Source organism: Carcharhinus amblyrhynchos, chromosome 30, assembly GCF_965287045.1.
Source record: "Carcharhinus amblyrhynchos chromosome 30, sCarAmb.v2.hapA, whole genome shotgun sequence".
Taxonomy (NCBI): Eukaryota; Metazoa; Chordata; class Chondrichthyes; order Carcharhiniformes; family Carcharhinidae; genus Carcharhinus; species Carcharhinus amblyrhynchos.
In genome coordinates this window covers 8,887,264-8,913,885 of record NC_137353.1, presented here as the reverse complement: position 1 = coordinate 8,913,885, position 26,622 = coordinate 8,887,264, and the positions used below count along the sequence as shown (strand labels likewise).

Genomic DNA, 26,622 nt, shown 5'->3' with positions numbered 1-26,622 from the left:
AACAGACATGGGGCAAATGTGCAAACTCCACACACACACACACACACACACACACACACACAGTAACAATATTCTGGCCTGGTGCTCCAGCTCCAGGATGACAGAATCATTCCCCATATCTACCCCTGAACTGGAATCATGGATTAGGAAGACTGTACCCATTTCTAACAGTGGAGGGTCAACCCAACTGAGGCCGCCAACTGGTTTGGTTAGACCGTGAATGAAACTTGAGCCTTGCAGTCACTATGGCTTAATGAGACCTTTGACAACATGACTAAAAGAGACTTTCAATATAGATGTATTGGCTATATGATAATATAGAGAACAAGTCACCTTCTTGGTAGCTGTCTAAAAGTTGCAAAATTGCATAATATTCAGAGCAGTCATCTGGAAAAAGGAGAGAGAAAACATGCTAAGTTGTTTCATCCCAAGTCTGAAGCACTAACAATTAAAAGTTAACGATGTTATATTCTAATATCATCTCTGTTCATTTTTATTCTCTTGCTTGTAATGAGCAGTAACTGGTTTTGATCACTAATTGAAACTTTGAGTGGAATTCTCTGGCTACGCTGGTCTAAAAGCTGGAAACTCCTGCCCGACCGTTTCATACTCTCCGCAATCCACCGGCTGATATTCTAGTGGCGGATGGGATGGGAGAATTCCGGCCGTGCTCCATAAATTGCACAATCCAGTCTTTTGTAACCTGCTTCTCTTAACTGGGTAAAAAGTCTGACAACACCAGGTTTTAGTCCAACCTATTTATTTGATAATATACTCAGTATATTATCAAATAAATAGGTTGGACTAAAACCTGGTGTTGTCAGACTTTTTACTGTGTTTACGCCAGTCCAACGCTGGCATACCCACATCATGTCTCTTAACTGGGACAGGAGAGATTAAACGACAAAAAAGGGTTGATGGTGGAAGTGACCGCTAGCAGAACTGGCAAAGAAACAAAAAGATGGCCAGGACTTTCTAGTCACATCTGCCCCGAGACCGGAAATTTCCACCTGAGGTCAATCGACCTTTAAATGGTCCGTCAACCTGAGCAGAGGATTTACCCCCGTGTGTTTAGTGGAGATGTGAATGGCAGAATCATGAACATCGACCTTCTCTCCCGAGCTCAGCCATTCCCTTTTGTTTTTTCCCCCCTTTCTCCATCCTCCTCGCCACTTTTCACTTGCTTCAAACTTGTCACAGCCATAACTTTTCCCAGTTCAGATGGAAGGTTGTTGATCCTGAAATGTTGGCCAGGGTTCTCCGGCCGTTCGTGGCCCACTGCCTCTGGCAGAGAGGACAGAGAATTTGGCGCTCAGCCAAACCCCCATTCACTGCGGCAGGATGGGATTGGTGAACTAGATGGCATAAATGGCCAAGGAATCTCCACCCCATTTCCCTGAGCATTTCTTGTTTTGATTTCAGATTTCCAGCATCTATGATATTTTGCTTTGGGCTATATTTGCGATATGTTTTAGTTCAGTAATGGAGAAGCTGCGCTGAGGTTGCCCGACGTGTGGCCAATTGTGATTCTTGAACTCCTTGACTCTGAAATTCTAAAGAAAGCTACACTGATGCTTGCATTTTCTCACACCTTTATTCTACTGCAGTTTTACAAGTCTGCACATTTGGGAAGGACTTCTCATGTCTCTGTTCTGGAGAATTCCTAAACCAGACACTGAGACCTTGCTGGCATTGGGGAGGCAGTGATATCGTTACTGGACTAGTAATCCAGAGACCCTGGGAAATGCTCTGTGGACCCGGGTTCAAATCCCACAATGGCAGAGGGTGAGATTGGAATTCAATAAAATCTAGGATTAAAAGTCTAACGGTGACCACAAAATCATTTCATAAAAACCCTTCTGGTTCACCAATGTCCTTTAGGGAGGGAAATCTGCTGTCTTTACCTGACCTGCACGTGACTCCAAACCACATCCAATGTGGTTGACTCCTAACTGCCCTCAGGAAGGGGCAATAAATGCCCAGCCAGTGACGCCCACATCACAGAATCATAAGAGTGCAGAAGGAGGCCATTTGGCCCATTGAGTCCGCACCCACCACAATTCCACCCAGGCCCTATCCCCATAAGCCCACACATTTACTCTGCTAATCCTTGAAACTTAGGGGCAATTTAGCACGGCCAATCAACCTAACCTGCACATCTTTGGACTGTGGGAGGAAACCAGAGCTCCCGGAGGAAATTCACGCAGACTCCACGCAAACAGTGAGTGACCCAGGTCCACAATCGAACCCGGGTCCCTGGCGCTGTGTGGCAGCAGTGCTAACCACATGAACCCCATCCCATGAATGAATAAAAAGAAGCTGGCATTGTATGCAGTTTGATGGCAACGTGGAATAAATCTTTACGCGCGGACTAACAGTTGCAGCCCTGCGCGTGCTGTGACTCAAAGCCTGGTCGTCCAGATGTTAGATCAGGAAATAATGCCATTGGGAAAGAAACACAAAGCAATATGATTGACTTAAATTTGCCTTTTGTAAGAAACGGTACTTTTCAGAATATGCTTATGGAATTGGTGGGCATGGGGGGGGGTGGCAGGGTGAGGGGTGAATGGCGAGGTAGGGAAAATGGCTGATGCCAAGAGTTGGACCCTGTTTGTTTCCAAAAGAAGGAATTCTACAGCCCTTCCCACCAACAGGATTTTCCAGACCCGCTGAGGTCAATGGAATTTGGAATGACCTCGTCCTGGTAAAACCCTTCCTCACATGAAAAGAGGATTGTGTTCCTATCTGTACGTAGTAATGGAATATTGGTGAGAGGAGCAAACCTGCATTTATATAGCAATTTGCACATCTCTCCAAGTGCTTTGTGAGCCATAAATTCTCCTGTTGAAATGTTGTCAGTCTATGGGCCCAAGTGTGGACAGCAAATCCTCTCTAACACAACGCAGAGCCTCATCACCTCTGTTCAGGAGAAAGGTTGCCCAAGGTGGGAACCTAGCGAGGCTAAGGCCTAGCGAGAGACAGCCAGGAAAGGGTAGAGTGGGTGGGCCACTACAGCTGTTCAAGGCGGCGGTCCACCACCAAGTCCCCAGGGGCAATTAGGGATGGGCAATAAACATTAGCCTTGCTCACATCCTGGGAACAAATTTTAAAAAAAAAACGACATCCAGAGCTGGAATCAATAGTTTTGAGAGTATGGACTGAGCTAGACTGCCAGGCAGGGGAGGAGTCAGAGCTGGAGGTCAAGGGCAAATACAGATGATAAAGATCTGAGTTGATTTTCCTGTTAGTGGAGCAGGTCTGGAGTTAAGGTCACCATTCCTGTCTGCTTTTGCTCGGGCAAACTGATATCTGACTGTGAGTCATGCCACGCCTTGGGAATGTGCTGTCAGCCTGCTCCATACAGCACAGGTATTAGATCAACACCACTGACTAAACTCTTTGATCTTCATTCAACTATAAATTCCACAAGAACACAACTGAATGAGTCTTTTCTCCCCGGTATCGATAAGCCACCCTAAACAGCAACAATGGCAAAAGGCAACTTAAGGCGAGATTAAAAATCATTTAGTTGGATTTACTTGGATCAGGAAGATATTTTGTTATGAACTGTGCAGCCAATTCACACAGTCTTACCTAACTGCACCAAACTCTCTCTTACAAGACTTTACACGAACTGCTAAACCTGAAACTAGCACCTGGAGAATGTTTCTTCTCATAATTCCTCCCCTTCCCCCCCCCCGCCACCAACCCGTAGATTCAAAAACAGAAAATGCTGGAGTATCTCAGCAGGTCTGACAGCATCTATAGGGAGAGAATAGAGCCAATGTTTCAAGTCTACGCGAAACGTCCCACTCTGGAATGTGCCTATATGGTGGCGCAGTGGTTAGCGCTGCTGTCTCACAGCGGCAAGACCCGGGTTCAATTCTGGCCTTGGGTCACTCTGTGTGTGTTCTCTCCATGTCTGTGTGGGTTTCCTCCAGTTGCTCCGGTTTCCTTCCACACTCCAAAGATGTGTAGGTTAGATGGATTGGCCATGCTATATTGCCCCTTAATGTCCAAAGATGTGTAGGTTAGGTGGATCGGCCATGGTAAATTGCCCCTTGCTGTGCAAAGATGTGTAGGTTAGATGGATTGGCCATGCTATATTGCCCCTTAATGTCCAAAGATGTGTAGGTTAGGTGGATTGGCCATGGTAAATTGCCCCTTGCTGTGCAAAGATGTGTAGGTTAGATGGATTGGCCATGCTATATTGCCCCTTAATGTCCAAAGATGTGAAGGTTAGGTGGATTGGCCATGGTAAATTGCCCCTTGGTGTGCAAAGATGTGTAGGTTAGATGGATTGGCCATGCTATATTGTCCCTTAATGTCCAAAGATGTGTAGGTTAGGTGGATTGGCCATGATGAATGTACGTGGTTACATGGATAGGACAGGTGAATGGGCTTTAGGTAGAGTCTTGTTTCGGCGGGTTGGTGAAACCTCAATGGGCCGAATGGCCTCCTTCTCTACTGTAGGGTTTCTGAGAAATAATGAAAGACATTTGAGATGGATGGCAGCTTCGTGCCTGATCAGGCAGAGATCCCCACCTCTTGGTCATTGGCAGAGCTGCAACTTGATCTTGGAATATAGGCATCACTGGCGAAGCCAGCCCTTTGTTGCCTTGACAACTGAGCGGCCATTTCAGAAGGCAGTTAGAGTCAACCGCATTGTATAGGCCTGGACTCACACGTCACGTAGGCCCGATGGCAGATTCCCTTCAGTAATCAACATCAGTGAACCAGGGAGATTATTTTCTTTAAGAACAATCAGTAGCTCACTGAGACTTTTGGTTTCAGATTAATTGAATTTAAATTCCACCAGCTGCCTTGGTGGGATTTGAACCCTTGTCCTCAGAGCTTTAGCCCGGGTCTCTGGATTACTAATCCAGTGACAATACCACCATCAACCAGCCTTGACTATTGATGTAGGCAGACTACTTGACCATCTCCATCCTATTGGGGGTAACAGCCACTTCCTTGGGGTTAAACTATTTTTGTTTTGAAAAAAAGGATTAAGTACCTTTTGAATATTGGACAGGGGGCTCAGTGGTTCCTCCCCTCGATACTTCCTGCAAAAGAGGAAGGATTATTCAGAACAGTAACACTGTACGGCTTGAAAATATAGCTTCTTTAAATGATGAACTTGAATATACAGGGGTGGGGGGCGCAATTCTCCCATCGCGCCTCGCTAATCTTTTAGCACGGTGTGCGGGGTGAATCGTGCGTGGGCAAAACCACGCAGGAAGCCAGCAGGTAAGCGACCGAAATCTTGTTTCAATGTTACTGAAAAGTGATTATCGGGCCCCCGGACTGAATTCTCCAAGCCCACTAACATCTCCCACCCCTCCAGTACAATTTCACTCCAGCAGGGTTGAAACTAGCTCCCCACGTTCAAAGAAGTAGTGAGAGACCCTGAAGTGGGGGGGGGGGGGGGGGGTCGAGTGGTGGAGGCTGGTGTCCCCTGGGCATGGGCACCCTGGCAGTGCCAGCCTGCACCCCTGGCACTGCCCAAGGGGCAAAGTACTCATACTCAGAGGGCACCTTGGCACTGACCACTTGCCATGGGGGAGGAGCCTAGGTGGTAATTGGGGGGGGGGGGCGGCCTTGCTGCCACATGGAGATCGGTCAGGCCTGAAGGGAGGCCAGTGATCGTGGTGGGCTGGGGAGGGGGTGGACAGCCATGGAGGGGAAGGTTTGGCTCCCGTGGGGGGTGGGGATTGTCACTGCTGAAGGGAGGGGGTGGGTGGTGAACTGGAGTTCAGGGTGCTCCAGGATGGGACGTTTGGGACTGGCCTGTGAATGGAGGGGAGGGTGCTGTCAGACGGGGAGGGGAGGGGGGGCAGCATTGCGAGGGTCCCAGGCTAGCCAGCGAGCGAGCTGGCCAGCAGAACGGCAAGCTGACAGATCTGGCCCACTGCGCATGTGCAGAATTCTGGAACCGTCAGCCTCTGGCAAGAATAGGCCCCGCCTCCCCCGAGCTTTTAATGATAGATTGTGGCCTCTACATTGCTCAGAGTGTGGGAGATTTGAGTCTGAACTCCCACTGAAAAAAAAACAAAGTGAATTACACCAGTTTTCCAGCCAATTCAGCACTTAGAAATTTTTGGGGAGAATCGCCCCTGACAACTCCCCCCTAAAATACGATCTTGAGGCCAGAATGTTACCACCGTTCACAGCAGTGTGATTTTCCCATCCGGCTCGAGTGAATGGAGATTTGGCTGGGTGCCAAATGCCCTGACCTCGCTGCAGTGGGAGTGTGGTAAGATCGCTCCCTTGGGGCTGGATTGTATACCCCCTGCACTGGGAGGGACAAAATATGAGGGGACCCCAGCCCAACCCTTTCCATGATTGGTGAGCAGGCGCTCAAATCAGCAGCCTGTCATTTCTGAATGAATAATTGTTGCCAAGCCAGCTGACCTCGATTATGTGATGCCCATGTTGTAAACGTGTTGGCACGGGCAGGCAGGCAGGAGGCAAGGTGGTCCAACCGCTCAATAGGCAGAAAGGAAGGGCAGGGGTGACATCCTTCACAGGGGTGCCCTGGGCAACTCAGGGACAGCCCCAGCAAGATGATACACCTCTCCACCTGTCCTCCCAAACACACACACTACCACCCACTTCGCTCCCCTCCCCACGCACGTCCCCCATCCCTTCCTGGGTTGCCAGATCCCTTCCCTTCCTAAAAGGTCCAGGGCTTACTTCACTCCGGACCCCATTGCCCTTCCACTTGGGCCCACCACTGGGTTCTGGCTGTGGTGGGATTCCTCAAGCTGTCGGCTAATTTATTGATGGCGGGACACTCCCTCACTGAGGAGTGAAAGCCCCATTCAAGACAGCACAGTGGTTAGCACCGCTGTCTCACAGCGCCAGGGACCTGGGTTCGATTCCGGCCTCGGGTCACTGTCTGTGTGGAATTTTCCTTGTGTCTGCGTGGGTTTCCTCCGGGTACTCCAGTTTCCTCCCACAGCCCAAAGATGTGATGATTAGATGAATTGGGCCATGCTAAAATTGCCCCTTACGTGTCCCAAGACGTGTAGGTTAAATGGATTAGCCATTGTTCACAAGTTCATAGGATATCAGAACAGAATTAGGCCATTCGACCCATCGAGTCCGCACTGCCATTCGATCATGGCTGATACGCTCCTCATCCCCATTTACCTGCCTTCTCCCCATAACCCTTTGACCATCACCAATTAAAAATCTGTCTAACTCCTCCTCAAATTTACTCCCTGTCCCAGCATCCACTGCACTCCGGGGTAGCGGATTCCACAGAGTTGCAAACCTTTAGGAGAAACAGTTTCTTCTCAACTCTGTTTTAAATTTGCTGCCCTTCATCCTCAGACTGCGACCTCTCGTCCCTAGAATGCTAAATGTGTGGGGTTGCGGGGGATAGGGTGAGGGAGGGGGCCTGGGTAAGACAGCCTGTCAGAGAGTGGGTGCAGACCCGATGGCCTCCTCCTAGACTGCAGGGATCCCACAGTTCTAATCTTCAAGCTCCCACCAGCAGCATAGTAGGTCTCTGGGGCTAGCTTTCTTTGAGTGCATCTACTGCTGGCCTACTCTTGCAATGGGTGATTGGAGGTGGGGGAGGGGGGGTAAGGAGGTGCGAGACCACCCCCCCACCCCCACCTCCAAGAGATCCAGCCCATCAGGTGTACAATAACTGAGGAATTGAGGGGGCAGCTGTGATTGTCCCACTTCTGTTCCTACACTCCCAGCATTGCTGCTTTGGGAGCGAGTCGTAACTGAGATGCTTCCCCGCTCCACCCTCCTTTCTGGATAATACTTCTTCTTCCTGTGACCGTACTAACTCTTAATGCCCCAGCGTAAATACTTACATCCCCAATCCAGAAATGATGGAGAGGAGACACTGGCCGAGGGAGATATGGTTCAGCGTACGGTGGAGACAGGGGGTTAGTCCAAGCATTTTCATCCAGGTACGAACAGCAGCTGCTCTCTGACTGAGAACTTGACGGCAGAGACGAGCGGGGTAAGCATTCCGGTCCCAACCCCCGCGTGTCACTCCGCTGCTCTCTTGCGAAGGAACCACTCTGTTTGCTGGCATGCTGGAGAAAATAAACGCAAAGGAATTTTATTTTGGGGCGATCTTACACAAAGAAAAATTCTAAGCGTCTAACCAGCATGAAAACAGGAGAGAACCGCGCCCATGAGCTCCCAGACGCTGGTTGGAATTTTACCGCCCCACGTGCCATGGGAATCGGAACAGGCAATGGGAAAGTGCGTTGACTCTGGCGGGATTTTACGGTTTCGGGACAAGAGAGGCCATAAAATCCCCTAGGTTATCCTATGGCATTTAGAAAATATTATCCCAAATGTAATTCTCGCCAGTAAGGGGAGTGGGCAGAGCCTATTCATACCAGGAAGCTGGATGCTGAACTCTAGGGGCGCCATTGTGCAGGCGTCCAAACTCCTAGTGCAGTACGTAAACTTCCCCCAACATCCTAGATGTCTCCATCCCACTTCAGCGTCACCCCGGACATTACCCACAACCCCTCCCCGCTAAATATAACCCTTGCCCCCAACACCCCCCCCGTGCCCCACCCCCGCCCCCCCACCCATCGATGAGCCAGTAAGACCTTCCCCTTGGCCTTTAACAATTTTATGATTTTCTTTGGAGGATTTTAACTCTAAGGAGTGAAATCCTCAACTGACAGCCTTCCCCAGAGCAGAATTGGGTGCAGAATTCTTCTACAATGCCTCAACAATGACCCTCAGTGCCAATCGCAGAAGGAAAGTCTCAACTGAATGTGGCAGCCATTTTCTGAGTCCCACGCCAATGATCTCTTCCAGGTTATCTGGCCATTCTCTCTTTGCTGTTCGTGGGAGCTTGCTGTGCACCAATTGGCTGCCATGTTTCCAGCAATAAATGGTGGCTACATTTCACAGTATTTCATTGGCTGTAAAGCTTTTCAGGACTTTGTGGTCAAGCACTATATAAACACAAGTTATTTCTTTCACTTTCCAGGTGAGGTTACTCTCTTCGTGCTGGATTGAGTTGTGAATTGGTTCAATTTTTGCTTGGAATTAGGGGACTTGGTGAGAGAAACTCAGCGCTATTGGCAGTGGGGATCACCACCAAATTTGGGTGGCACAGCATCAGGGATCTGGGTTCAAATCCCGGCTTGGGTCACCTGCACAGATAGTCTCTCCGTGTCTGCGTGGGGGCGTTCCAGTTTCCTCTCAGTCGGAAAGATGCGCTGGTTAGATACATTGGCCATGCCATATTCTCCCTCAGTGTACCTGAACGGGCGCTGGAATGTGGCAACTAGGGGATTTTCACAGTAACGTCATTGCAGCGCTAATGTCAACCTACTTGTGACAATAATAAATATGGGTTGGATTTGAACTCCTATTCTAGACGTGTTCCCAACTTTGGAAGTTCATCATGTCCACAGCACAGCCTATTTTCTAATTGTTACTGAAAGGAATGCATCATCAGGCCAATAGTTGGTGACACATTTTTTCCCTCAGATAAAAGGCCATAAGAAATTTAGTGTTCAACTGAAGCACCTGTTAATTATACCGTGACACTATAGTTTGCATTCATTATGCGTCAACAACACCTTGGAATGTTTGCACATAATTAAACCACTTCCTGTTATCTTTTGGCCCAAGGTAATCACACTTATTGTTGGGGAAGGAATGCTTGCCTTGTTTTTATTCATCCACAGGATGTGGATGCCACAGGCAAGGCCAGTATTTATTGTCCATCTCTAGTTGCCCAACTGAGTGGCTTGTTAGGCCATTTCAGAGGGCACTTAAGAGATAGCTCTGGTTTATTTACATTATGATTAGTGTCACAAGTAGGCTTATATTAACACTGCAATGAAGTTTTTTTTTAAAACTTTATTCCAATCCAATCAAGTCAAATTAAACCCAATTCAGAGTCCCAACAAGTTGGGACATTCCCGATCCAAGCTGACAAGACAGGGCTCTCACCTCCTGTCTTGGGCTTGATCTACATGATCCAAGCTGATTGGAATAGGTGTAGCTCCTCCTCCAGGGCTTGATCTTATTTGCATCTTAGCCAAATGGCCGAGATGCCGCTTTAAAAAATTGCTTCAAATGAAGCTGAAATGTAACCCAATGACTTCAACCAAGTGCAGCATGTCGATACTACACTTGATCTTAGCCAAGAAAATCGCCACATTCCAGCGCCTGTTCAGGTACACTGAGGGGGAATTTAGCATGGCCAATACACCTAACCAGCACATGTAGGCCAGACTAGAAAGGATGGCAGATTTCCTTCCCTAAAGGACATTAGTCAAGCAGATGGATTGTTAATGACAATCCAAATATTTTTATACTGGCTTTTTATTCCAAATTTTTTTAATTGGCTGAACTAAAATTTCCTAGTTACTGTGGTGAGTTGATAACCCAGACTTCTGCATTAACAGTCTAGAGCATGTTGTGTACACAGAGGGCGGGACTTCCTGGCCGCACTTGTCCCCAAGGCCGGAAAATCCCACCAGAGGTCAACGGACCTTTATATGATCCATGTCCTGCCCACTACAATTCCCGTAGCATGCGGGAAGGAAAATTTCACCCAGTATTTTAAAAGGTTTATTTTAGTGTCACAAGTAGGCTTACATTAACACTGCAATGAAGTTACTGTGAAAATCTCCTAGTCATCACACTCTGGGTACACAGAGGAAGAATTTAGCACAGCCAATGCACCTAACCAGCATGTCTTTCTGACCAATCGGAGGAAACCGGAGCACCCGGAGGAAACCCACACAGACACAGGGGGAACGTGCAAACTCCGCACAGACAGCGATCCAAGTGGGAATCAAACCTGGGTCCCACTCACCTGATGAAGGGGCAGCGCTCCGAAAGCTAGTGGTTTGCGCTATCAGATAAACCTGTTGGACTTTAATTGGTGTTGTGAGATTTTTTTACTCTGTCAGGGGTCTAGCAGGGGAAATACATGGGGTTATGGGGATAGGGTTGAGGTGGGATTGTTATTGGTGTAGGTTCAATGGGTTGAATGGCTTCCTTCTGCACTGTAGGGATTCTTTCATTCGATGTGTTTGTGTATGTTGTGTGTCAGCATATGTATGTGTGGGTTATGAGTGTGTCTGTGTGTGCATGTGGGCGTTGCAGGAGTATAGGATTGGTCATACATATGATAGCCTCTTCTTACTCTGCAGCTTTATACACGACAGGGACAGAATTGCCAACCCTCTGGGATTGACTCAGAGACTCCAAGACTTAAAGATTCATCTCCGGGACAGCCTAAGGGGCAGGTTTATTTAAATTATGTATTCTCCCCATGCAATACTAATTACAATGCGTGGGTTTCCTCCCACACTCCAAAGATGTGCGGGTTAGATGGATTGGCCATGTTAAATGTGTGGGGCTGCAGAGATAGGGCGGAGGGGGGCCTGATGGGATGCTCTTTCGAAAAGTTGGCGCACTCTCGATGGACAGTAGGAATTCTAAGGAACACTTTTAGATAATCATTATAAAAGATTTTGGAGATTAGGGGAAAAGGGCTATTTGAGCGGGGCAGTTGGAAATGAAACATCTCATGATGAAATCTCCTGAAACATCCAACTAGATTTGGCAGCAGTACAAAATAGGGTGTTGGCCCATTCATTCAGTGTGAAGGGAGGGAAGATGGAGACGGAATGGTCTAAAAACCTTCTGTCGTATCTTGCATAGCTCGCTGCTTATCTCCACTTGCTGTGTTGCCTGTAGCAACCAGTTCAAATAAAAACCACAATGAAATATTCCAGCACAATGCTGGAAGTCTGGAATAAAAGCAGAAAATGCTGGAATTACTCAGCAGGTTGGGCAGCCGCCAAGGAGAGTGAAGTGGAGTTAACAGCTGGAATTTTACTGTCCACGGGGGAATCAGAGTGAGCAAGAGGCGGACCACGGAAAGGTCCGTCGGCCTCGGGTGGGATTTTACTGGTTTCGGAACGAGCGAGGCCGTCAAATCCTGTTCTACGTCTCAGCAGAATCTCTGGCCAGAGTTCCCCGGCCGTTCACCCCAGAGGATCTTCTGGTCCCGCTGACGGTGCGCCCCACGCTGCTGGTTTCCTGGAAACAATGGGATTTCCAGAAGAACCGAAAGATGGCACGCCACGTTCCACCGGGAGAAACACGCGGCTGGAGGAGGCCAGAGAACGCTGCCCGCCCTCGCTCTCTCCCACCGATGCCAGCTGACCTGTGGAGTACGTTGCTGCATTTTCTGTTTTCGATGCATTGGGTAGATAAAATGTATATATATATATATATATTTGAATTAGACTTACAGCTGTAGCAGACAGTCGGAGGGCGGAAGGGGCTGACTGCTTCTTCGCAGCTGCAAAAGGCACAGCGTACACTGGGGACAAGAGGACATCCTGGGGGGTGGCTGTAAACGAGCCGTGATTCTTTCCAAAGCCATGGTTGGGTTTGGCTGGCGGCTGAGACAAGGCGAGGGGCTTTTGGAGTGGGACGTTCCGATCCTCCCCTCCGCGTGGCAACCATGAGGAACTGTGCCTAGACACCGGCTGGAAGACAATGGAAGTATTCATGCTCCGCACACTTTACAAGGATCTTGCAAACTGTCATAACCGGAGCTGAGTTTATATGGAAAAAAAAATATTTACTGAGTCGAGCCAGCACTTATCACAAAGGCCTGATTCAGATCTGGTAAAGAATGTAAATAAAAATGGCTCAGTTCTGCTTTTCGAATATTCTCTATCTCCCAGTCAGGCAACATTTCAACTGGCGTCATTACAAAGTGAGATCATTCTGGAGATTTCTATTCCCCCCTTCCTTTGGCATCAACTCACATGTAAACATTGCCACATACGGGTTTTTAAAAGTTTATTAGTGCCACAAATGTGCTTACATTAACACTGCAGTGAAGTTACTATGAAAATCCCCGCACTCCGGCACCTGTTCACGTACACTAAGGATGAATTTAGCACAGCCACCTAACCCGCACATCTTTCGGACTGTGGGAGGAAACCAGAGCACCCGGAGGAAACCCACGCAGACACAGGGAGGATGTGTAGACAACACACTGATAGTTGTTAGAATGTAACCGGTGATAACTTTGTATTGGATGTAATGTGACCAATGGGAATAAGATGTAAGGGTCAGCTGACCCAGTAAACCATGGATCCAATTACAGAGTGACGTAACAGTCAGCTGATCAACTATAAATACAAGAACAGTGCAAAGATGTGCGGGTTAGATTGATTGGCCGTGCTAAAATTGCCCCGAGATGCGTGGGTTAGAGGGATTAGTGGGCAAGTATGTAGGAATATGGAGGTAGGGCCTGGGTGGGATTGTAATCAGTGCAGACTTGATGGCCCGAATGGCCTCCTTCTGTGCTGTAGGGTTTCTGATGTTTTAACCATGTAGAATTTTGGGAAGCTTGAAGTGGCCCAGGGTGAGGCCTCAAGTTTGGAGTAACAAATGTTTCTTTATTAAACCCTTTCTTTGATTTATAAGTTGGAATAAGTTTTGTTGTATTTTCATTAGCTGCATTTTGAAGAGTTCCTTCTGAAGAAACAAAAGCGACCCAAGCCAGGGATCGCACCCGGGTCCCTCGCGCTGTGAGGCAGCAGTGCCAACCGCTGTGCCACCGGGTTTTGTGGCTTTGGCTTTTCCAATTCTCCCTGTTGCCCTTTGGTGCACGTGGCTGTTCGACCACTGGCTCAACCCATCCGCTCGGAGAGTGGGGAGGTTGGTGGGGGTGGGGGTGCGGTGGTGGGGGGCACCCACGGGTTGTCCAACTGTAGTGAGCATCAGAGTTGAGCCTGCCTGCATCCTCGTCCCTCTCTCTCCGCCTAGATTATATGCACAGAACTGGCCCTTGAACCTCCTGACAGAACACCAAGAGCGTGACCAACTGAACCAATGTTGCCCTGTGGAATAAATGAGTACCAAATGTGTTCACACATTTAAAACTGTGCTGTTTTAAACCACCTAGCTCAAATTAACAGAGGAATGTGACACAAACAAAATGAACATGCTTGTTGCTAATGCTACACGATGAAGTTCCAATCCGTAATATTAAAGCAAAGCTAGTTTCCAAACCATGGAACAATTCTATCTTCGAGTGCCAAGTATTGCATCATTGACCCAGTTCTGGTCTTGTTCTGGCAAAGCATCACTTACCTCTCTCAGCCAAAGAGGGTTTGCCGGAGGGGCTGGTCGTAACGTGAACGGAACATACGGTACAGCGTACGTTGGCGACAGAAGGTCATTCACGCCATCGTCACCAGTTGAACAATGGCTGATTGTAGTCCTTCCAGGCTGTTGCGAAACGGGAGATAACCTGGAGATATTGGATCCTGATGCCTTAAAGCTTCTGGGTTGGTGTTTTTTTGACAGATCTCGGCTGTTAATCATCTGGAGACAAACAAAAAGAAATATTTATGGCAACTTGTTCAGCAGAAACAAAAAGTGCATTTTGTGGGATTTTACGGCCTCGCTTGGACAAGATCGGAAAATCCCACCGGGAGCCAACAGAGATTTCTGTTCTGGGAACCCATCCCAATTCGGGTGGTAGTGGTGGTGGTGAGGCGGTAGAATTTCGGCCAATGTTTCAGTCCAGTGCAACAAAACTCAAGATGCTTAAGACCCAAACACAAAACAGTTACAAAGATGATTCAATTGCTTGCAATAAGCAATCTCATACAGAGACAGTTAAGGCTAGTTGGGCCAAATGACCCGTTTCTGTATCGTTGACTCAATGTCGTTCTCTTTCTATATCATGAGACATTTCTATATACAAGATTAGAGTCACACTTACAACTCTATGAGGGAATCCATTCCCAGGAGGTGTTGCCTCCTGTCTTAACGCTGCGATAGGTTCTGCATAACCCGGTGACCAGCAATTTTCAGTATTAGACGCATTTTCTGATGATGAAGGTGGCGGCTGAGACAAGGTAAGAACATTGCGTTCCCTGAATCTCATACTGCTTCCTCGGATTGGCAAAGGTGATGATTTGTGCTTGTATGCAGACTGAAACAAATACAGGTCATTCATATAACTCCAGAGTCTTTACCATCCAACAGTATACATATCACGTTTGACATTACATCCTCTTCCATCGCAATTAACAGCACAGATCATTAAGCAACCATAAACGGCACGGTGGCACAGTGGTTAGCACTGCTGCCTCACAGCACTAGGGACCCAGGTTCGATTCTGGCCTTGGGTGACCGTGCAAACTCCACAAAGACATTCTCCCAGACTCTGTATGGGTTTCCTCCAGCAGTCCAAAAATGAGTAGGTTAGGTGGATTGGCTGTGCTAAATTGCCCCTTAAAGCCAAGGGGTAAATGTTAATGTTAGCAGGGTAAATGTGGGGATAGGGCCGGAATGGGATTGTGGTCGATGCAAGCTCGATGGGCCAAACGGCCTCTGGTTTCCTCCCACATTCTAAAAGATGTGCTGTTTGGGTGCATTGACCCAAACAGTCATTGGACTATGGTGACTTGGCAAGGGGGGGGGGGGGAGATTTTCACGGTAACTTCATTACAGTATTAATTTAAGCCTTACTTGTGACTAATAAATTAACTTTTCTGCACTGTAGGGATTCTATGTAATGCAAGAATGACTATCTATAGCGGAATCTTTGTCTGAATATATCTAATGTTAATGTCCGACAGACTTGAGCAGGCGTACCTCAGATAGGTCAGGGGTCAAAAGGGGAACCTTTGAACTATAGGTCAAGCTCGTCCCAGTAGTTCCAGAACTCTTGCAGCCAATTATCTGTTAAAAATCCCCTAATCCTTATCCTTAAACCCCAAGTGGCATTACTATTAGAGCCTGCATGGACTGTAGGCAATTTGTCAGTGACACAAGAATAGCTGGGAAAGCAAGTCACAAAAACAATACAAGCTGTTTACAAAGCGGTATTGATAGGTGGGCGGTCAGTGATAAGTAAGTGGACAAAAAATTGGCAGATGAAGTATAATGTGGGAAAATGTGAAGTTGTTCATTTTGGAATGAGAGAATAAAAGAACACAGAGTATTATTTAAATGGAGAAAAACTGCAGAAAGTTGCCACACAAAGGGGTCTGGGGTACTTCCGCTTGAAACACAAAAAGTTAGCACACGGGTGCAGCAGGTAATCAGGAAGGCTAATGGAATGCTGGTCCTTATCTCAAGGGGGTTGGAGTATAAGAGTAGGGAAGTCTTGCTGCAACCACAGGAGTTGGGACCTCTTGGTGAAGTTGTACAAGACCTTGGTAAGGCCACATTTGGAATATTGTGTACACAGTTCTTGTCACCCTAGTATAGAAAGGATATTATTAAACTAGAAAGAGTGCAGAAAAGATTTACTAGGATGCTACTGGGACTTGATGGTTTGAGTTACAAGGAGAGGCTGGGTAGACTGGGACATTTTTCTCTGGAGCGTAGAAGGCTGAGGGGTGATCTTCTAGATAAAATAATGAGAGGCACAGATCAGCTAGATAGTCAATATCTTTTCCCAAAGGTGGGGGAGTTTAAAACTAGAGGGCATAGGTTTAAGGTGAGAGGGGGAGATCCAAAAAAGTGTCTAGAGGGGCAATTTTTTCACACAGAGGGTGGTGAGTGTCTGGAACAAGCTGCCAGAGGTAGTAGTAGAGGCGGGTACAATTTTATCTTTCAAAAAGCATTTAGACAGTTACATGGGTAAAGTATAGATGGATATGGGCCAAATGTGGGCATTTGGGACTAACGTTGAGGTTTAAAAGGGCGGCATGGACAAGTTGGGCTGAAGGGCCTATTTTCATGCTGTAAGCCTCTACGACTCGAACCGTAGAAGGTACTCCGTGAGACCACATCGGGATTAATGTGAGCAGTTTTGATCCCCTTAACAAAAAGGAAAAAATTATTTAATTGGAGACAGTTCACAAGGTCCACTAGGATGATCCATAGTATGGAGGGATTGTCTAATGAGGAAAGGTTAAACAGGTTGGGACTCATTGGAATTTAGAAGCAAAAGAGGTGATCTTATTGAAACAGAGGATTCTTAAGGGGCTTGAAAGGGTAAATGCTGAGATGTTTCCCCTCATGGGCAAGTCTAGGGCCAGAGGGCATAGGGTGGAATTTTCTGGCAGTTGTGGCTGCTGGCCTTGAAAAGGGTCCAGAGGGGGTTCACAAGGATGATTCCTGGAATGAAGAGCTTGTTGTACAAGGAACGGCTGAGGAATCTGGGTCTGTACTCGATGGAGTTTAGAAGGATGAGGGGGCGCTTATTGAAACTCACAGGATACTGTGAGGCCTGGATAGAGTGGATGTGGAGAGGATGGTTCCAATAGTAGGAAAAACACGAACCAGAGGGCACAACCTCAGGCTAAAGGGACAATCCTTTAGATCAGAGAGGAGGAGGAGGAATTTCTTTAGCCAGAAGGTGGTGAATCTGTGGAACTCTTTGCCGCAGAGAGCTGTGGGGGCAGAGTCCTTGTGTGTATTTAAGACTGAGATGGATAGATTTTTGATCAGTAAGAGAATCAAGGGTTACAGGGAAAGGTCAGGAAAGTGGACATGAGGAATGTTGTTGGATCAGCCGTGATCCCATTGAAGGGTGGAGTAGGCTCAAGGGGCCTACTCCTGTTCCTATTTCTTATGCGCTTATATCATCACGTTTTTGAATATCCAAGCATTTTCTAATGGCAATATTACTTTCTAATGGCCACTTTCCTTGGGTGAGATGTTGAACCTGAACATGTCATTCAGGTAGGCATCCAATGCACATTTGGAAGAAGGGCACAGAGTTGTCGCAATATCTGAATTTAAACTTGCCACCTTCAAACAAAACTATCAACAAATGAAGAACGGGTCATTGATTTCACTGTTGTTCGCAGATCTTGCTACTGTAAATGTGACTTGGCTGCCACATCTGCTTACAATTTAACAGTCCATAAGACGAAACGTAATTAATTGCATACATTCTTCCAAGAGAGGTGATGTCGCATAACTGCAAATCTCACTCTTCTTTCCAATTGAGTCTCCTTATTTAAAACCCCTCCCCTCCTTGGGGATATTCTTCCAAAAATTGTAGAAAGATCTCATAATATTTCGTGGGTGGCAGGGTGGTTAGCGCTGCTGCTTAACAGTGCCAGGGACCCGGGTTGGATTCCAGCTTTGGGTCACTGTCTGCATAGAGTTTGCATATTCTCCCCGTGTCTGGGTGGGTTTCCTCCCGGTGCTCTGGTTTCCTCCCACAGTCCAAAAGACATGCTAATTATGTGCACTACGTGTGCTAAATTCTCCCTCAGTGTACCCAAACAGGTGACTAGGGGATTTTCACAGTAAATTCGTTGCAAGTCTACGTGTGACGCTAGCAAATAAACTTCAAAATTTCGAATAAAACACTACTCACCAAAGTTAGTTTTAAGGGTTCAGCTGGTGTTAAGTATGCCGGTGGGGGAGGTGTATAAGGCTCAGCATAATCCGGAGAGGCAAGTGGGCTCAGTGCGTTCTCAGTAACCGGTAGTGGCAGATCTTCAGAGACAGAAATCATTTCGACTGGTTTCTGCGGGAACGTGAACACACCGTACACCGTGGTCGGGCTGTTCCCATGCCTGCGTGGCTCTGGTGAATGTTCCTGCTTGTCTGTAAGCTAGAATGATGATAATCACCGAGATAAAGAAACAGATTTTACTGATGGTTAGAGTTTGATCACAAACAGAAACTGCCTTCGGGAGCCCCAATAACTTCCAGTTTCATCTCTCATGGACACTATTATCTCACGCAACATCTACTGCTCATCATTTAAAGTCAATTCTGAGCATAGAAAAGATCAAATTATCCAATAAATTGATTCACACACTAGATGGAAACCTCGATACTAAATTGAATGTAGTGACTTTTCATAGAATTTGTCCTTTTATTTCTTAGAATCCCTACAGTGCAGGAGACCATTCAGCCCATCGAGTCTGCACTGACCACAGTCCCACCCAGGTCTTATCCCCATAACCCCATGCATTTACCCTAGCTAGTTCCCCTGATACCAAGTGCAATTTAGCACAGTCAATCCACCTAACCCGTACATCTTTCAGACTGTGCGAGGAAACCAGAGCACCCGGAGGAAACCCACGTAGGTATGGGTAGAATGTGCAGACTCCACACAGACAGTGACCCAAGCCGGGAATCGAACCCAGGTCCCTGGTGCTGTGAGGCAGCAGTGCTAACCACTTGTGCCACCCTTTGAATTAATTGGAATGTTTCTTCAGATTGGGAATAGTGGCAGACACGTGATTACTGCACGTTTATCTATCTGCCATTTAACTGTAGGGTTAACTGGTTAGTGCAAAGGAGGCTCATGCTTCTGTCCAAATTGGAGGAAGCAATTTCATCCAAATTTCATTCCAACATTCTCCGGCCATGATTACAAGCAAATAATGAATATGTTCAGGCATGATTTACACGGTGAGAAAATGTAAAAATAATTCAGGAACGTAGCTACATCACATTGTTGCACTGAAAGATGGAAGCAAGTCTCTAATGTTCTTTTAATCGTAGAATCATAGAATTCATACTGTGCACAAAAGAAGCCATTTGGTCCATCGAGTTCACACCGACTCAATTGTCCACATTCTCCCCGTATTTGCGTAGGTTTCCTCCCACAGCTCAAAGATGTGCAGGCTAGGTGCATTGGCCACGCTAAATTGCCCCTTAGTTTCAGGGGGACTAGGGAAATACGGGCTGGGTGGGATTGTGGTCAGTGCAGACTCGATGGGCCAAATGGCCTCTTTCTGCACTGTGGGTTTTATGATTTCTAACTCTTGAACAGAGCATCTTACTCAGGTCCACTTCCTGCCCTATCTCCATAACTCCATGTATTTATCTACAAGGGGTAATTTAGTATGGCCAATCCACCTAATCTGCACATCTTTGGAGTGTAGGAGGAAAGTGGAGCACCTGGAGGAAACCCACGCAGACACAGGGAGAACGTGCAAACTCCACACACTCAGCCAAGGCTGGACTCAAACCCGGGTCCCTGGCGTTGTGAGGCAGTTGTGCTAAACTGTGCCACCCAATAATAAAACTGCCCTTGATGTTTTGCAGTATTTCCAAATCCTGCTGTTGGATTTTGCAATCATTTGTGTGTATTGCAAATAGTATCTACCTGATCTCTGCACTCTGGAGAGCGTCTGCAATCATGGCCTTTATTGACCCTGGAAGCTTTTTGAACTGTGACCCCTACGGAATCCAGGTGATGTGTTAAGTTTCGGTGAGCTGTTCTATTCTCGGAAATCACCTTGATTTGGTTGATCATTTTACCTGGAATACATATTATTAGGAACAGTGAACATGGTACCATAGAGATCATACAATACCTGGTAATGTGATACAGTGAATCATAGAATCATAAAACTCCTGCACTGCTAACCATTGTGCCACCATTCCGCCCATTGAACCTGTACCAACTCTCTGACAGAGTAACTTACTCAGGCCCTCTCCCTACACATTCACCATAGTTAGTCCAGGTGACCCCTAATCCTGGGACACTAAGGGGCAATTTAACATGGCTAATCCACCTAACCTTGGGACTGTTAGAAGTTAAGTGTGTTCAGCTTGCAACTGTTAAATATCCAATGTGATATTTTGACCCTCTGAGGACAAGGGAAGTGGAACGGGAGCTGCCATCCGTAAAACCGGCCAGGCCTGAACAATAAAGGGGGATGTATCAGCGTGCAGGAGATTTCTCTTAGAGAAGGATATGGGTGGGACATCAACAAAGGTTAACAAATCCCTGTCCTCTCCTATCACCGCCCTACATCTCTCTCTCACCCCTTCTTACAGATTTCACTCAAATCCCAGACATTCCACCCCAGGTCTTTACAAGGCACAAGCTTTGTTATTTGCAGCATTTACAAAAGCAACAATTGGGGTGTGCTTTGTGCTGAATTCTCACTTTGTTCCCCAATCCTGCCATGGCCTCTCCTCTCCCTATTTCCGTCGCGTCCTCCAGTGCTCTGAGATGTCTGTGCTCCCTCAATCCTGCCCTCTGGCACATCCCCAGTTGTCTTTGGTTCTCCATTGATGGAGGTTGTGCCCTCAGGGCTCTGGGTTCTTAGCTCCGGAATTCCCCCCCGGAAACTTTTCCACTCTCACCACCCACCTCCCCATACTTTTCCACCTCTCACACTCTCTAAACCTCTCTCCCCTCCTATAAGATGGTCCTTAAAATAAAGCTCTTTGAAGGAGATTTGGGTCTTCCGACATGGGGAATTTGGTTCACCAATTCAGTAAAACGCCATGGAACATGTTGTTACATTAAGGATGCGGGTGCTATACAAATGCAAGTCATTATTGGGATAGCCAGTTTGTTCTGGACTCACCTTCGATCAGAAATGCATTTGGATCGTTATCAGTTTCATCCAGTTCCCGGATTGTTATGGCGTTAAGCGAGAGCTCACCCTGTTAGCAAACACAGTGAGACGTAAATGCTTGTTCATTTAAACAGGGCAGCCTGGTGGCACAGTGGTTAGCATTGCTGCCTCACAGCACCAGGGACTTGGGTTCTGTTCCCAGCTGCAGGTCACGGTCTGTGTGGGGTTTGCACATTCTCCACGTGTCTGCATGGGTTCGCTCCCACAGTCCAAAAGATGTGTGGATTAGCCATGCTAAATTGCTCCTTAGTGTCAGGGGGGGAATAATTAGGGTAAATGATGGGGTTACGGGGATAGGGTCTGGGTGGGATTGTGGTCGCTGCAGACTCAATGGGCCAGATGGCATCCTTCTTCACTGTAGAACCTATGATTCTAAACTACTCCGCACTAATCATGGAATCCCTACAGTGCAAGAAGAGTCCGTACGGCCCATCAAGTCCTCACCTGATTCTCCGACAGAACATTTTACCCAGGTTCTATCCCTGGAACCCATGTATTTTCCCCGCTAATCCCACTAATCTACACATTGAGACACTAAGGAGCAATTTAGCACGGCCAATCCACCTAACCGACACATCTTTGGAGTGCGGGAGGGAACACACCCAGACGTGGAGAGAATGCACAAACTCTACACAGTCTTCCAAGGCCGAATTAAACCTGAGACCCTGGTTTTGTGAGGCAGCCGTGCTAACCATTGTGTCAGGGTCTTTCCTGTTTAGATGGGTACAATATCTTGTCAATGTTACAATCTCAACATTTTCAATGAAATCTATTCTTTAATTTATTATAGTCACATGAAAAGTATTGTTTCTTGCATGCTATACAAAGCACATTATTCATAGAGAAGGAAAGGAGAGAGTGTAGTGTTACAGTCATAGCCAGGGTGTAGAGAAAGATCAACTTAATGCAAGGTAGGTCCATTCAAAAGTTGGATGGCAGCAGGGAAGCAGCTATTCTTGAGTCAGTTAGTATGTGTCCTCAGACTTCTGTATCATTTTCCCAGTGGAAAAGGTGGAACAGAGTATGTCTGGGGTGCATGGGGTCCTTAATTAAGTTGGCTGCTTTTCCAAGGCAGCAAGTGTAGGCAGTGTCAGTGGATGGGAAGCTGTTTTGAAGGATGGTCTTGGCTTTGTTCACAACCTTTTGTCATTTCTTGCAGTCTTGGGCAGAGCAGGGGTCAGACCAAGTTGTGGTACAACCGGAAATAATGCTTTCTATGGTGCATCTATAAATGTTGGTGAGAGTCGTAGCGGACATGCCAAATTTCTTTAAATCATCTGAGGAAGTAGAGGCACTGGGTGGGCTTTCTTAGCTATAGTGTTGGCATGGGGGTACCAGGTTGTTGGTGATCTGGACACATAGAAACTTGAAGCTCATGACCATTGCTATTTTGTTTCCATTGATATAGACAGAGGCATGTTGTCACTGTGGCTCCTGAAGTTGACAATCTCCTTTGTCTTGTCGACATTGAGAGGGAGAATTATCATTGCACCAGTAATCCCCTCTTGGTTACTTTTGAGATCGCAAAATGAAGGGAGAAGTGTCAAGGTGCAGAATAGCAGAAAATATTGAAGAAATAGGAGAGGAGCCGGAATAGTTCAAAAAGCAGGAACTAATTGGCACTAGCCTGGTATTTAAAAGCCCTCAAGTACTGGGATGTAGGGTGTTACTTAGGGAAGTAGTTCCAGAGATTCAAAATACTTGGATCTCACACAGATAAAAGAGAAACTAATCATTTCAAGCTTGATGGCTCTACAGATATCTGCGAGTAAAATTGACTATACATGAGGCAGAGAACTTTGGAAAAGCCCTTTAACACACAGCAGATCAGAAACTCTCAGAAGATAATTACACTTGCTGTGAGCAACATTTACCTTATAATGCAGGAGCTGGTTTTCTTCAGACAGAATGAGAAGCGTGGTTGGGAAGAGAATCAAGATACGATTGTGCTGGTCCTGCAGGGATAGGTACATATCAAATAAACTAATTCAGAACATAAACAGAGAATGAGGCCATTCAGTCCCTTGAGCTTGTTCTGCAGTAGAATCAGTGGACTAATTCCTCAAGTCCATTTATCTGCCTTTCATCTGTAACCCCAGCTTATTTTGAAAAATAAAGATTTAAGAAAGGGAAATATATTTCTATTTCAGGCATTAGGTGCTCCAGGATTGGTACAACCTCAATCTGCCAACTGTGATCACGGGCAGGATTTTCCAGCACGTCCGCCCCGAAACTGGAAAATCTTGCCTGAGGCCAGCAGACCTTCCCATGTTCCCCCTTGCTACAATTCCCATGGGGGGGGGGGGGAGATGCAGAATGGGAGAATTGCCCCTAAAATGTATTCCTGAAAATCTTATCCCATGATTTGCCCAACGGCCCAATCAGCAGTCGGCCTTGTGACACACTGCCTTACTACATCAATTGGAAAGCAAAAATACTTGTTACTCAATGAGCTGATGCTTGGCTGTCAGTCAAATAGCCTGCCCCCACCCCCCCACCCCCATCCTCCAGCCCCGACCTGTTTCTACAGAAGGAACTCTTCAAATGCAGATCCTCCAATTTAGACATCAAAGAAAGGGTTTAAATAAAGAAAATTCATTACTCCAAACTTGGGGCTTTACCCTGGGCCATGCCAAGCTCCCCACAGTTCTTATTTCCTAGTTATAGTGAGTCAGCTGATGGTCACATCACTCTGTAATTGGTCCCATGGTTTACTAGGTCAACTGACCCTTACATCTCATTTCCATTGTGTTTGATGTAATGTGACCAAAGTTGTCAGTGATTACATTCTAACACTGAGCTCACCCCCAACAATTTTCAAGCCTAAAAGAGAAATGTTCAAAGAAAATAATAAGAGTAAGAAAAAAAAGACATTTTATCATGCCACAGTGACTCTTTTCCCCCCCCCAAGGGTCTTATTAGGGAAAAGGCAAGAGAATGGGATGAGATAAATATCAGCCATGGTTGAATGGCACTCGATGGGCCGACTGGCCTAGTTCTGCTCCAATGTCTAATGGTCTTTTGGTCATACACAGCTATATTCTGGAGATTGATCTCTGATTCCTGGAGATTTGGGAACCCAAGTCTCAAATCCAGAAGAGGTCACTATAGTATAAGTGATGCATACCTTTCCCTGTAACCTTTTGGACGGGTATTGGCAACTTATGTCAATTCATGTCAACACTTAGGCCGTTCTTCCCTCGATCTAATTGTGCTGAAAGTCTGAGATAAGATATTAACGCCTAATCAGAAAATCAAGGCTTTGAACTAACAAGCCTGTATCTGGTTGTAAATCGAGATTGTAGAGGGACAAGGACGTTGATTGTGCTAATCTTCACCAAACAACAGCAACATGCAGTTACTTAGTGCCTTCTGTGTAATCAGATATCTCATGACCCTTCAGAAGAATACTACCAAACAAAATTTAACACAAAGTCACCTAGGGGGATATTATGACAAATTTTGGTCAAAGATTTTAAGTAGCACCTTTTAAGAAGCAGGGAAGATGGATAGCAAAAGAGAGAGAGAGAAAGATTGAAGAACGGATTCTGAAGCATTGGGGCTCACCGGCCGAAGGCACAACTGCCAAAAAAAAAACAGGCAGGAATTGCTGGGAGGCAGAATTGGAGAGTGCAAAGATCCCAGAGGATTGCAGGGCTGGAGAGGAACACAGAAAAACTTTAACAAAGCTCCTGATTGAACTTCTCCAGCCCTTCCTGCAGGTGGGATCTTCTGGTCCATCAATGGTGACCCCGTCTCCCATTGTGGGTTCCCAGGTGGCGGAGTGCGTGAGCCATGGGAAAAGCCATTGACATCAAGAGGTGGGCCACCTCCAGTGCCGCAGACCAGGGCGTGGGGGTGCGGGGTTGTGGCTGGGGACTGTAGGTAATCCCGCCTATGTTTCTTATCCGTTATTATAAATCCTGCGATGGGGGGGGAAGTACGATTAAACAATTGCTTGTTTATTGACTCAAGTCTTGTGGTGAATGAGTCATGCGTGTGTCAAAGTGCAGAAACTGATCAAAAGCAACCGAGTTTCGAGGCAAGGCCCTGTAGTAAGAGTAAGACGCGTTGCCAGCTCTCCAGGACATCCTGCAATCTCCACACATTAGCGATTGCGGTCTTTGACTGGTCAGAGATAAGACATAGGAGCAGAATTAGACCATTTGGCCCATCGAGTCTGCTCTGCTGTCAGGGCTGTTAGCTCGATTAGAGATCATGTGATGAAGCCTTCAGGAATATGTCCAACCAAGAGTTAGTAAGTTACCCCTAGGATGCCATTGTTAATATGGGTCTGATTACCTGAAAGGGTAAATGCTGCAACTTCACCTCCGATATCCAGACAATGCTGCCCAGTGAATCAATGCAAGTCCTTTTGCCTCCTTGGATTGGTCGGTTCAGAACTAACGTCCTCAGATCAACATTTTTCGTGTGTTTTCCCAGCGAGTTCTGCCGTGCAACATGAAATGACAATTAGCTGACGTGCCGTGATTGACTTTAGTGCAACCTGCGCTGTGGTCTCCTCGGTAACCAAAGTACAAAACTCCCCCATAGGGTGACAACAGCTGACCGCACCCCCCCCCCTCCCCCAGAAAGCAAAATCCTCAGGATGTGGGGTAAACGTTATTATTTGAGTGTCTTCCTTTGTCCCACCCCAAGGAAGGCGTATTCACAGCACGGTCAAACAGATCGAGTGTCAGCCTGCAAAAAAAAAATTCCCACAATGGCCGGCGGTAGCAGCAGGAGAGACTCCTGATCAGGCAAGCTTGATAATGGAGCGGTGGCCCCTTAAGCTACGAGCCTCTGGCGACAGGCTAGTGACCTGATCCGAGGAGAAAGTTCTCTATGGGGGACAGATGAAAAGCTGCTTTGTGTGCGCCATTAGGTGTGGGAACAGAAGCAGCAGCAACAACTCGCAACAGGGCATTTCCCAATCTTACTGAGGGCGGTTTTGGCATCCGACTGCAAAAAAAAATTATAAAATATTTAACGTGGCAGAAAATAAAAGGCCCAGTTCTCAAGAAGAAAGGTAGGAGTCACCTTTGCATTGAATCGTTCCAATGACACAATAAACCAGGTGAACGATAGTTCAGATAACACACAATAAATAATCAACTATAATCTTATTTGCCAGCGACTGGTATCTCTCAGACTCAGGTGCCAGTTTGTCAATGGTATAAACTTCAGGGGTTAATGTGTAATTGGTCGAATGTTCTGCAGAGGAATGTGTTGAGTCACAAGCTTGCTTCATCTGTCCCTCCTGAAG

At 46.7% G+C, this 26,622-nt stretch overlaps 1 protein-coding gene across 1 annotated transcript in view; it reads right to left on the bottom strand.

Moving 5' to 3' along the window:
• Nucleotides 1-26,622, bottom strand: part of plekhn1 (pleckstrin homology domain containing, family N member 1) — a 51,318-nt gene that overhangs the window by 3,076 nt on the left and 21,620 nt on the right. Inside the window, exons 7-16 of the mRNA XM_080215077.1 lie at nucleotides 25,659-25,805; nucleotides 23,231-23,311; nucleotides 21,306-21,384; nucleotides 20,090-20,244; nucleotides 18,341-18,580; nucleotides 14,140-14,373; nucleotides 12,279-12,518; nucleotides 7,836-8,063; nucleotides 5,018-5,066; nucleotides 334-387 (exon numbers count right to left, since the gene is read on the bottom strand). Of these exons, the coding sequence (XP_080071203.1) occupies nucleotides 334-387; nucleotides 5,018-5,066; nucleotides 7,836-8,063; nucleotides 12,279-12,518; nucleotides 14,140-14,373; nucleotides 18,341-18,580; nucleotides 20,090-20,244; nucleotides 21,306-21,384; nucleotides 23,231-23,311; nucleotides 25,659-25,805 (1,507 nt within the window). The remainder of the gene's footprint in view (nucleotides 1-333; nucleotides 388-5,017; nucleotides 5,067-7,835; nucleotides 8,064-12,278; nucleotides 12,519-14,139; nucleotides 14,374-18,340; nucleotides 18,581-20,089; nucleotides 20,245-21,305; nucleotides 21,385-23,230; nucleotides 23,312-25,658; nucleotides 25,806-26,622) is intronic.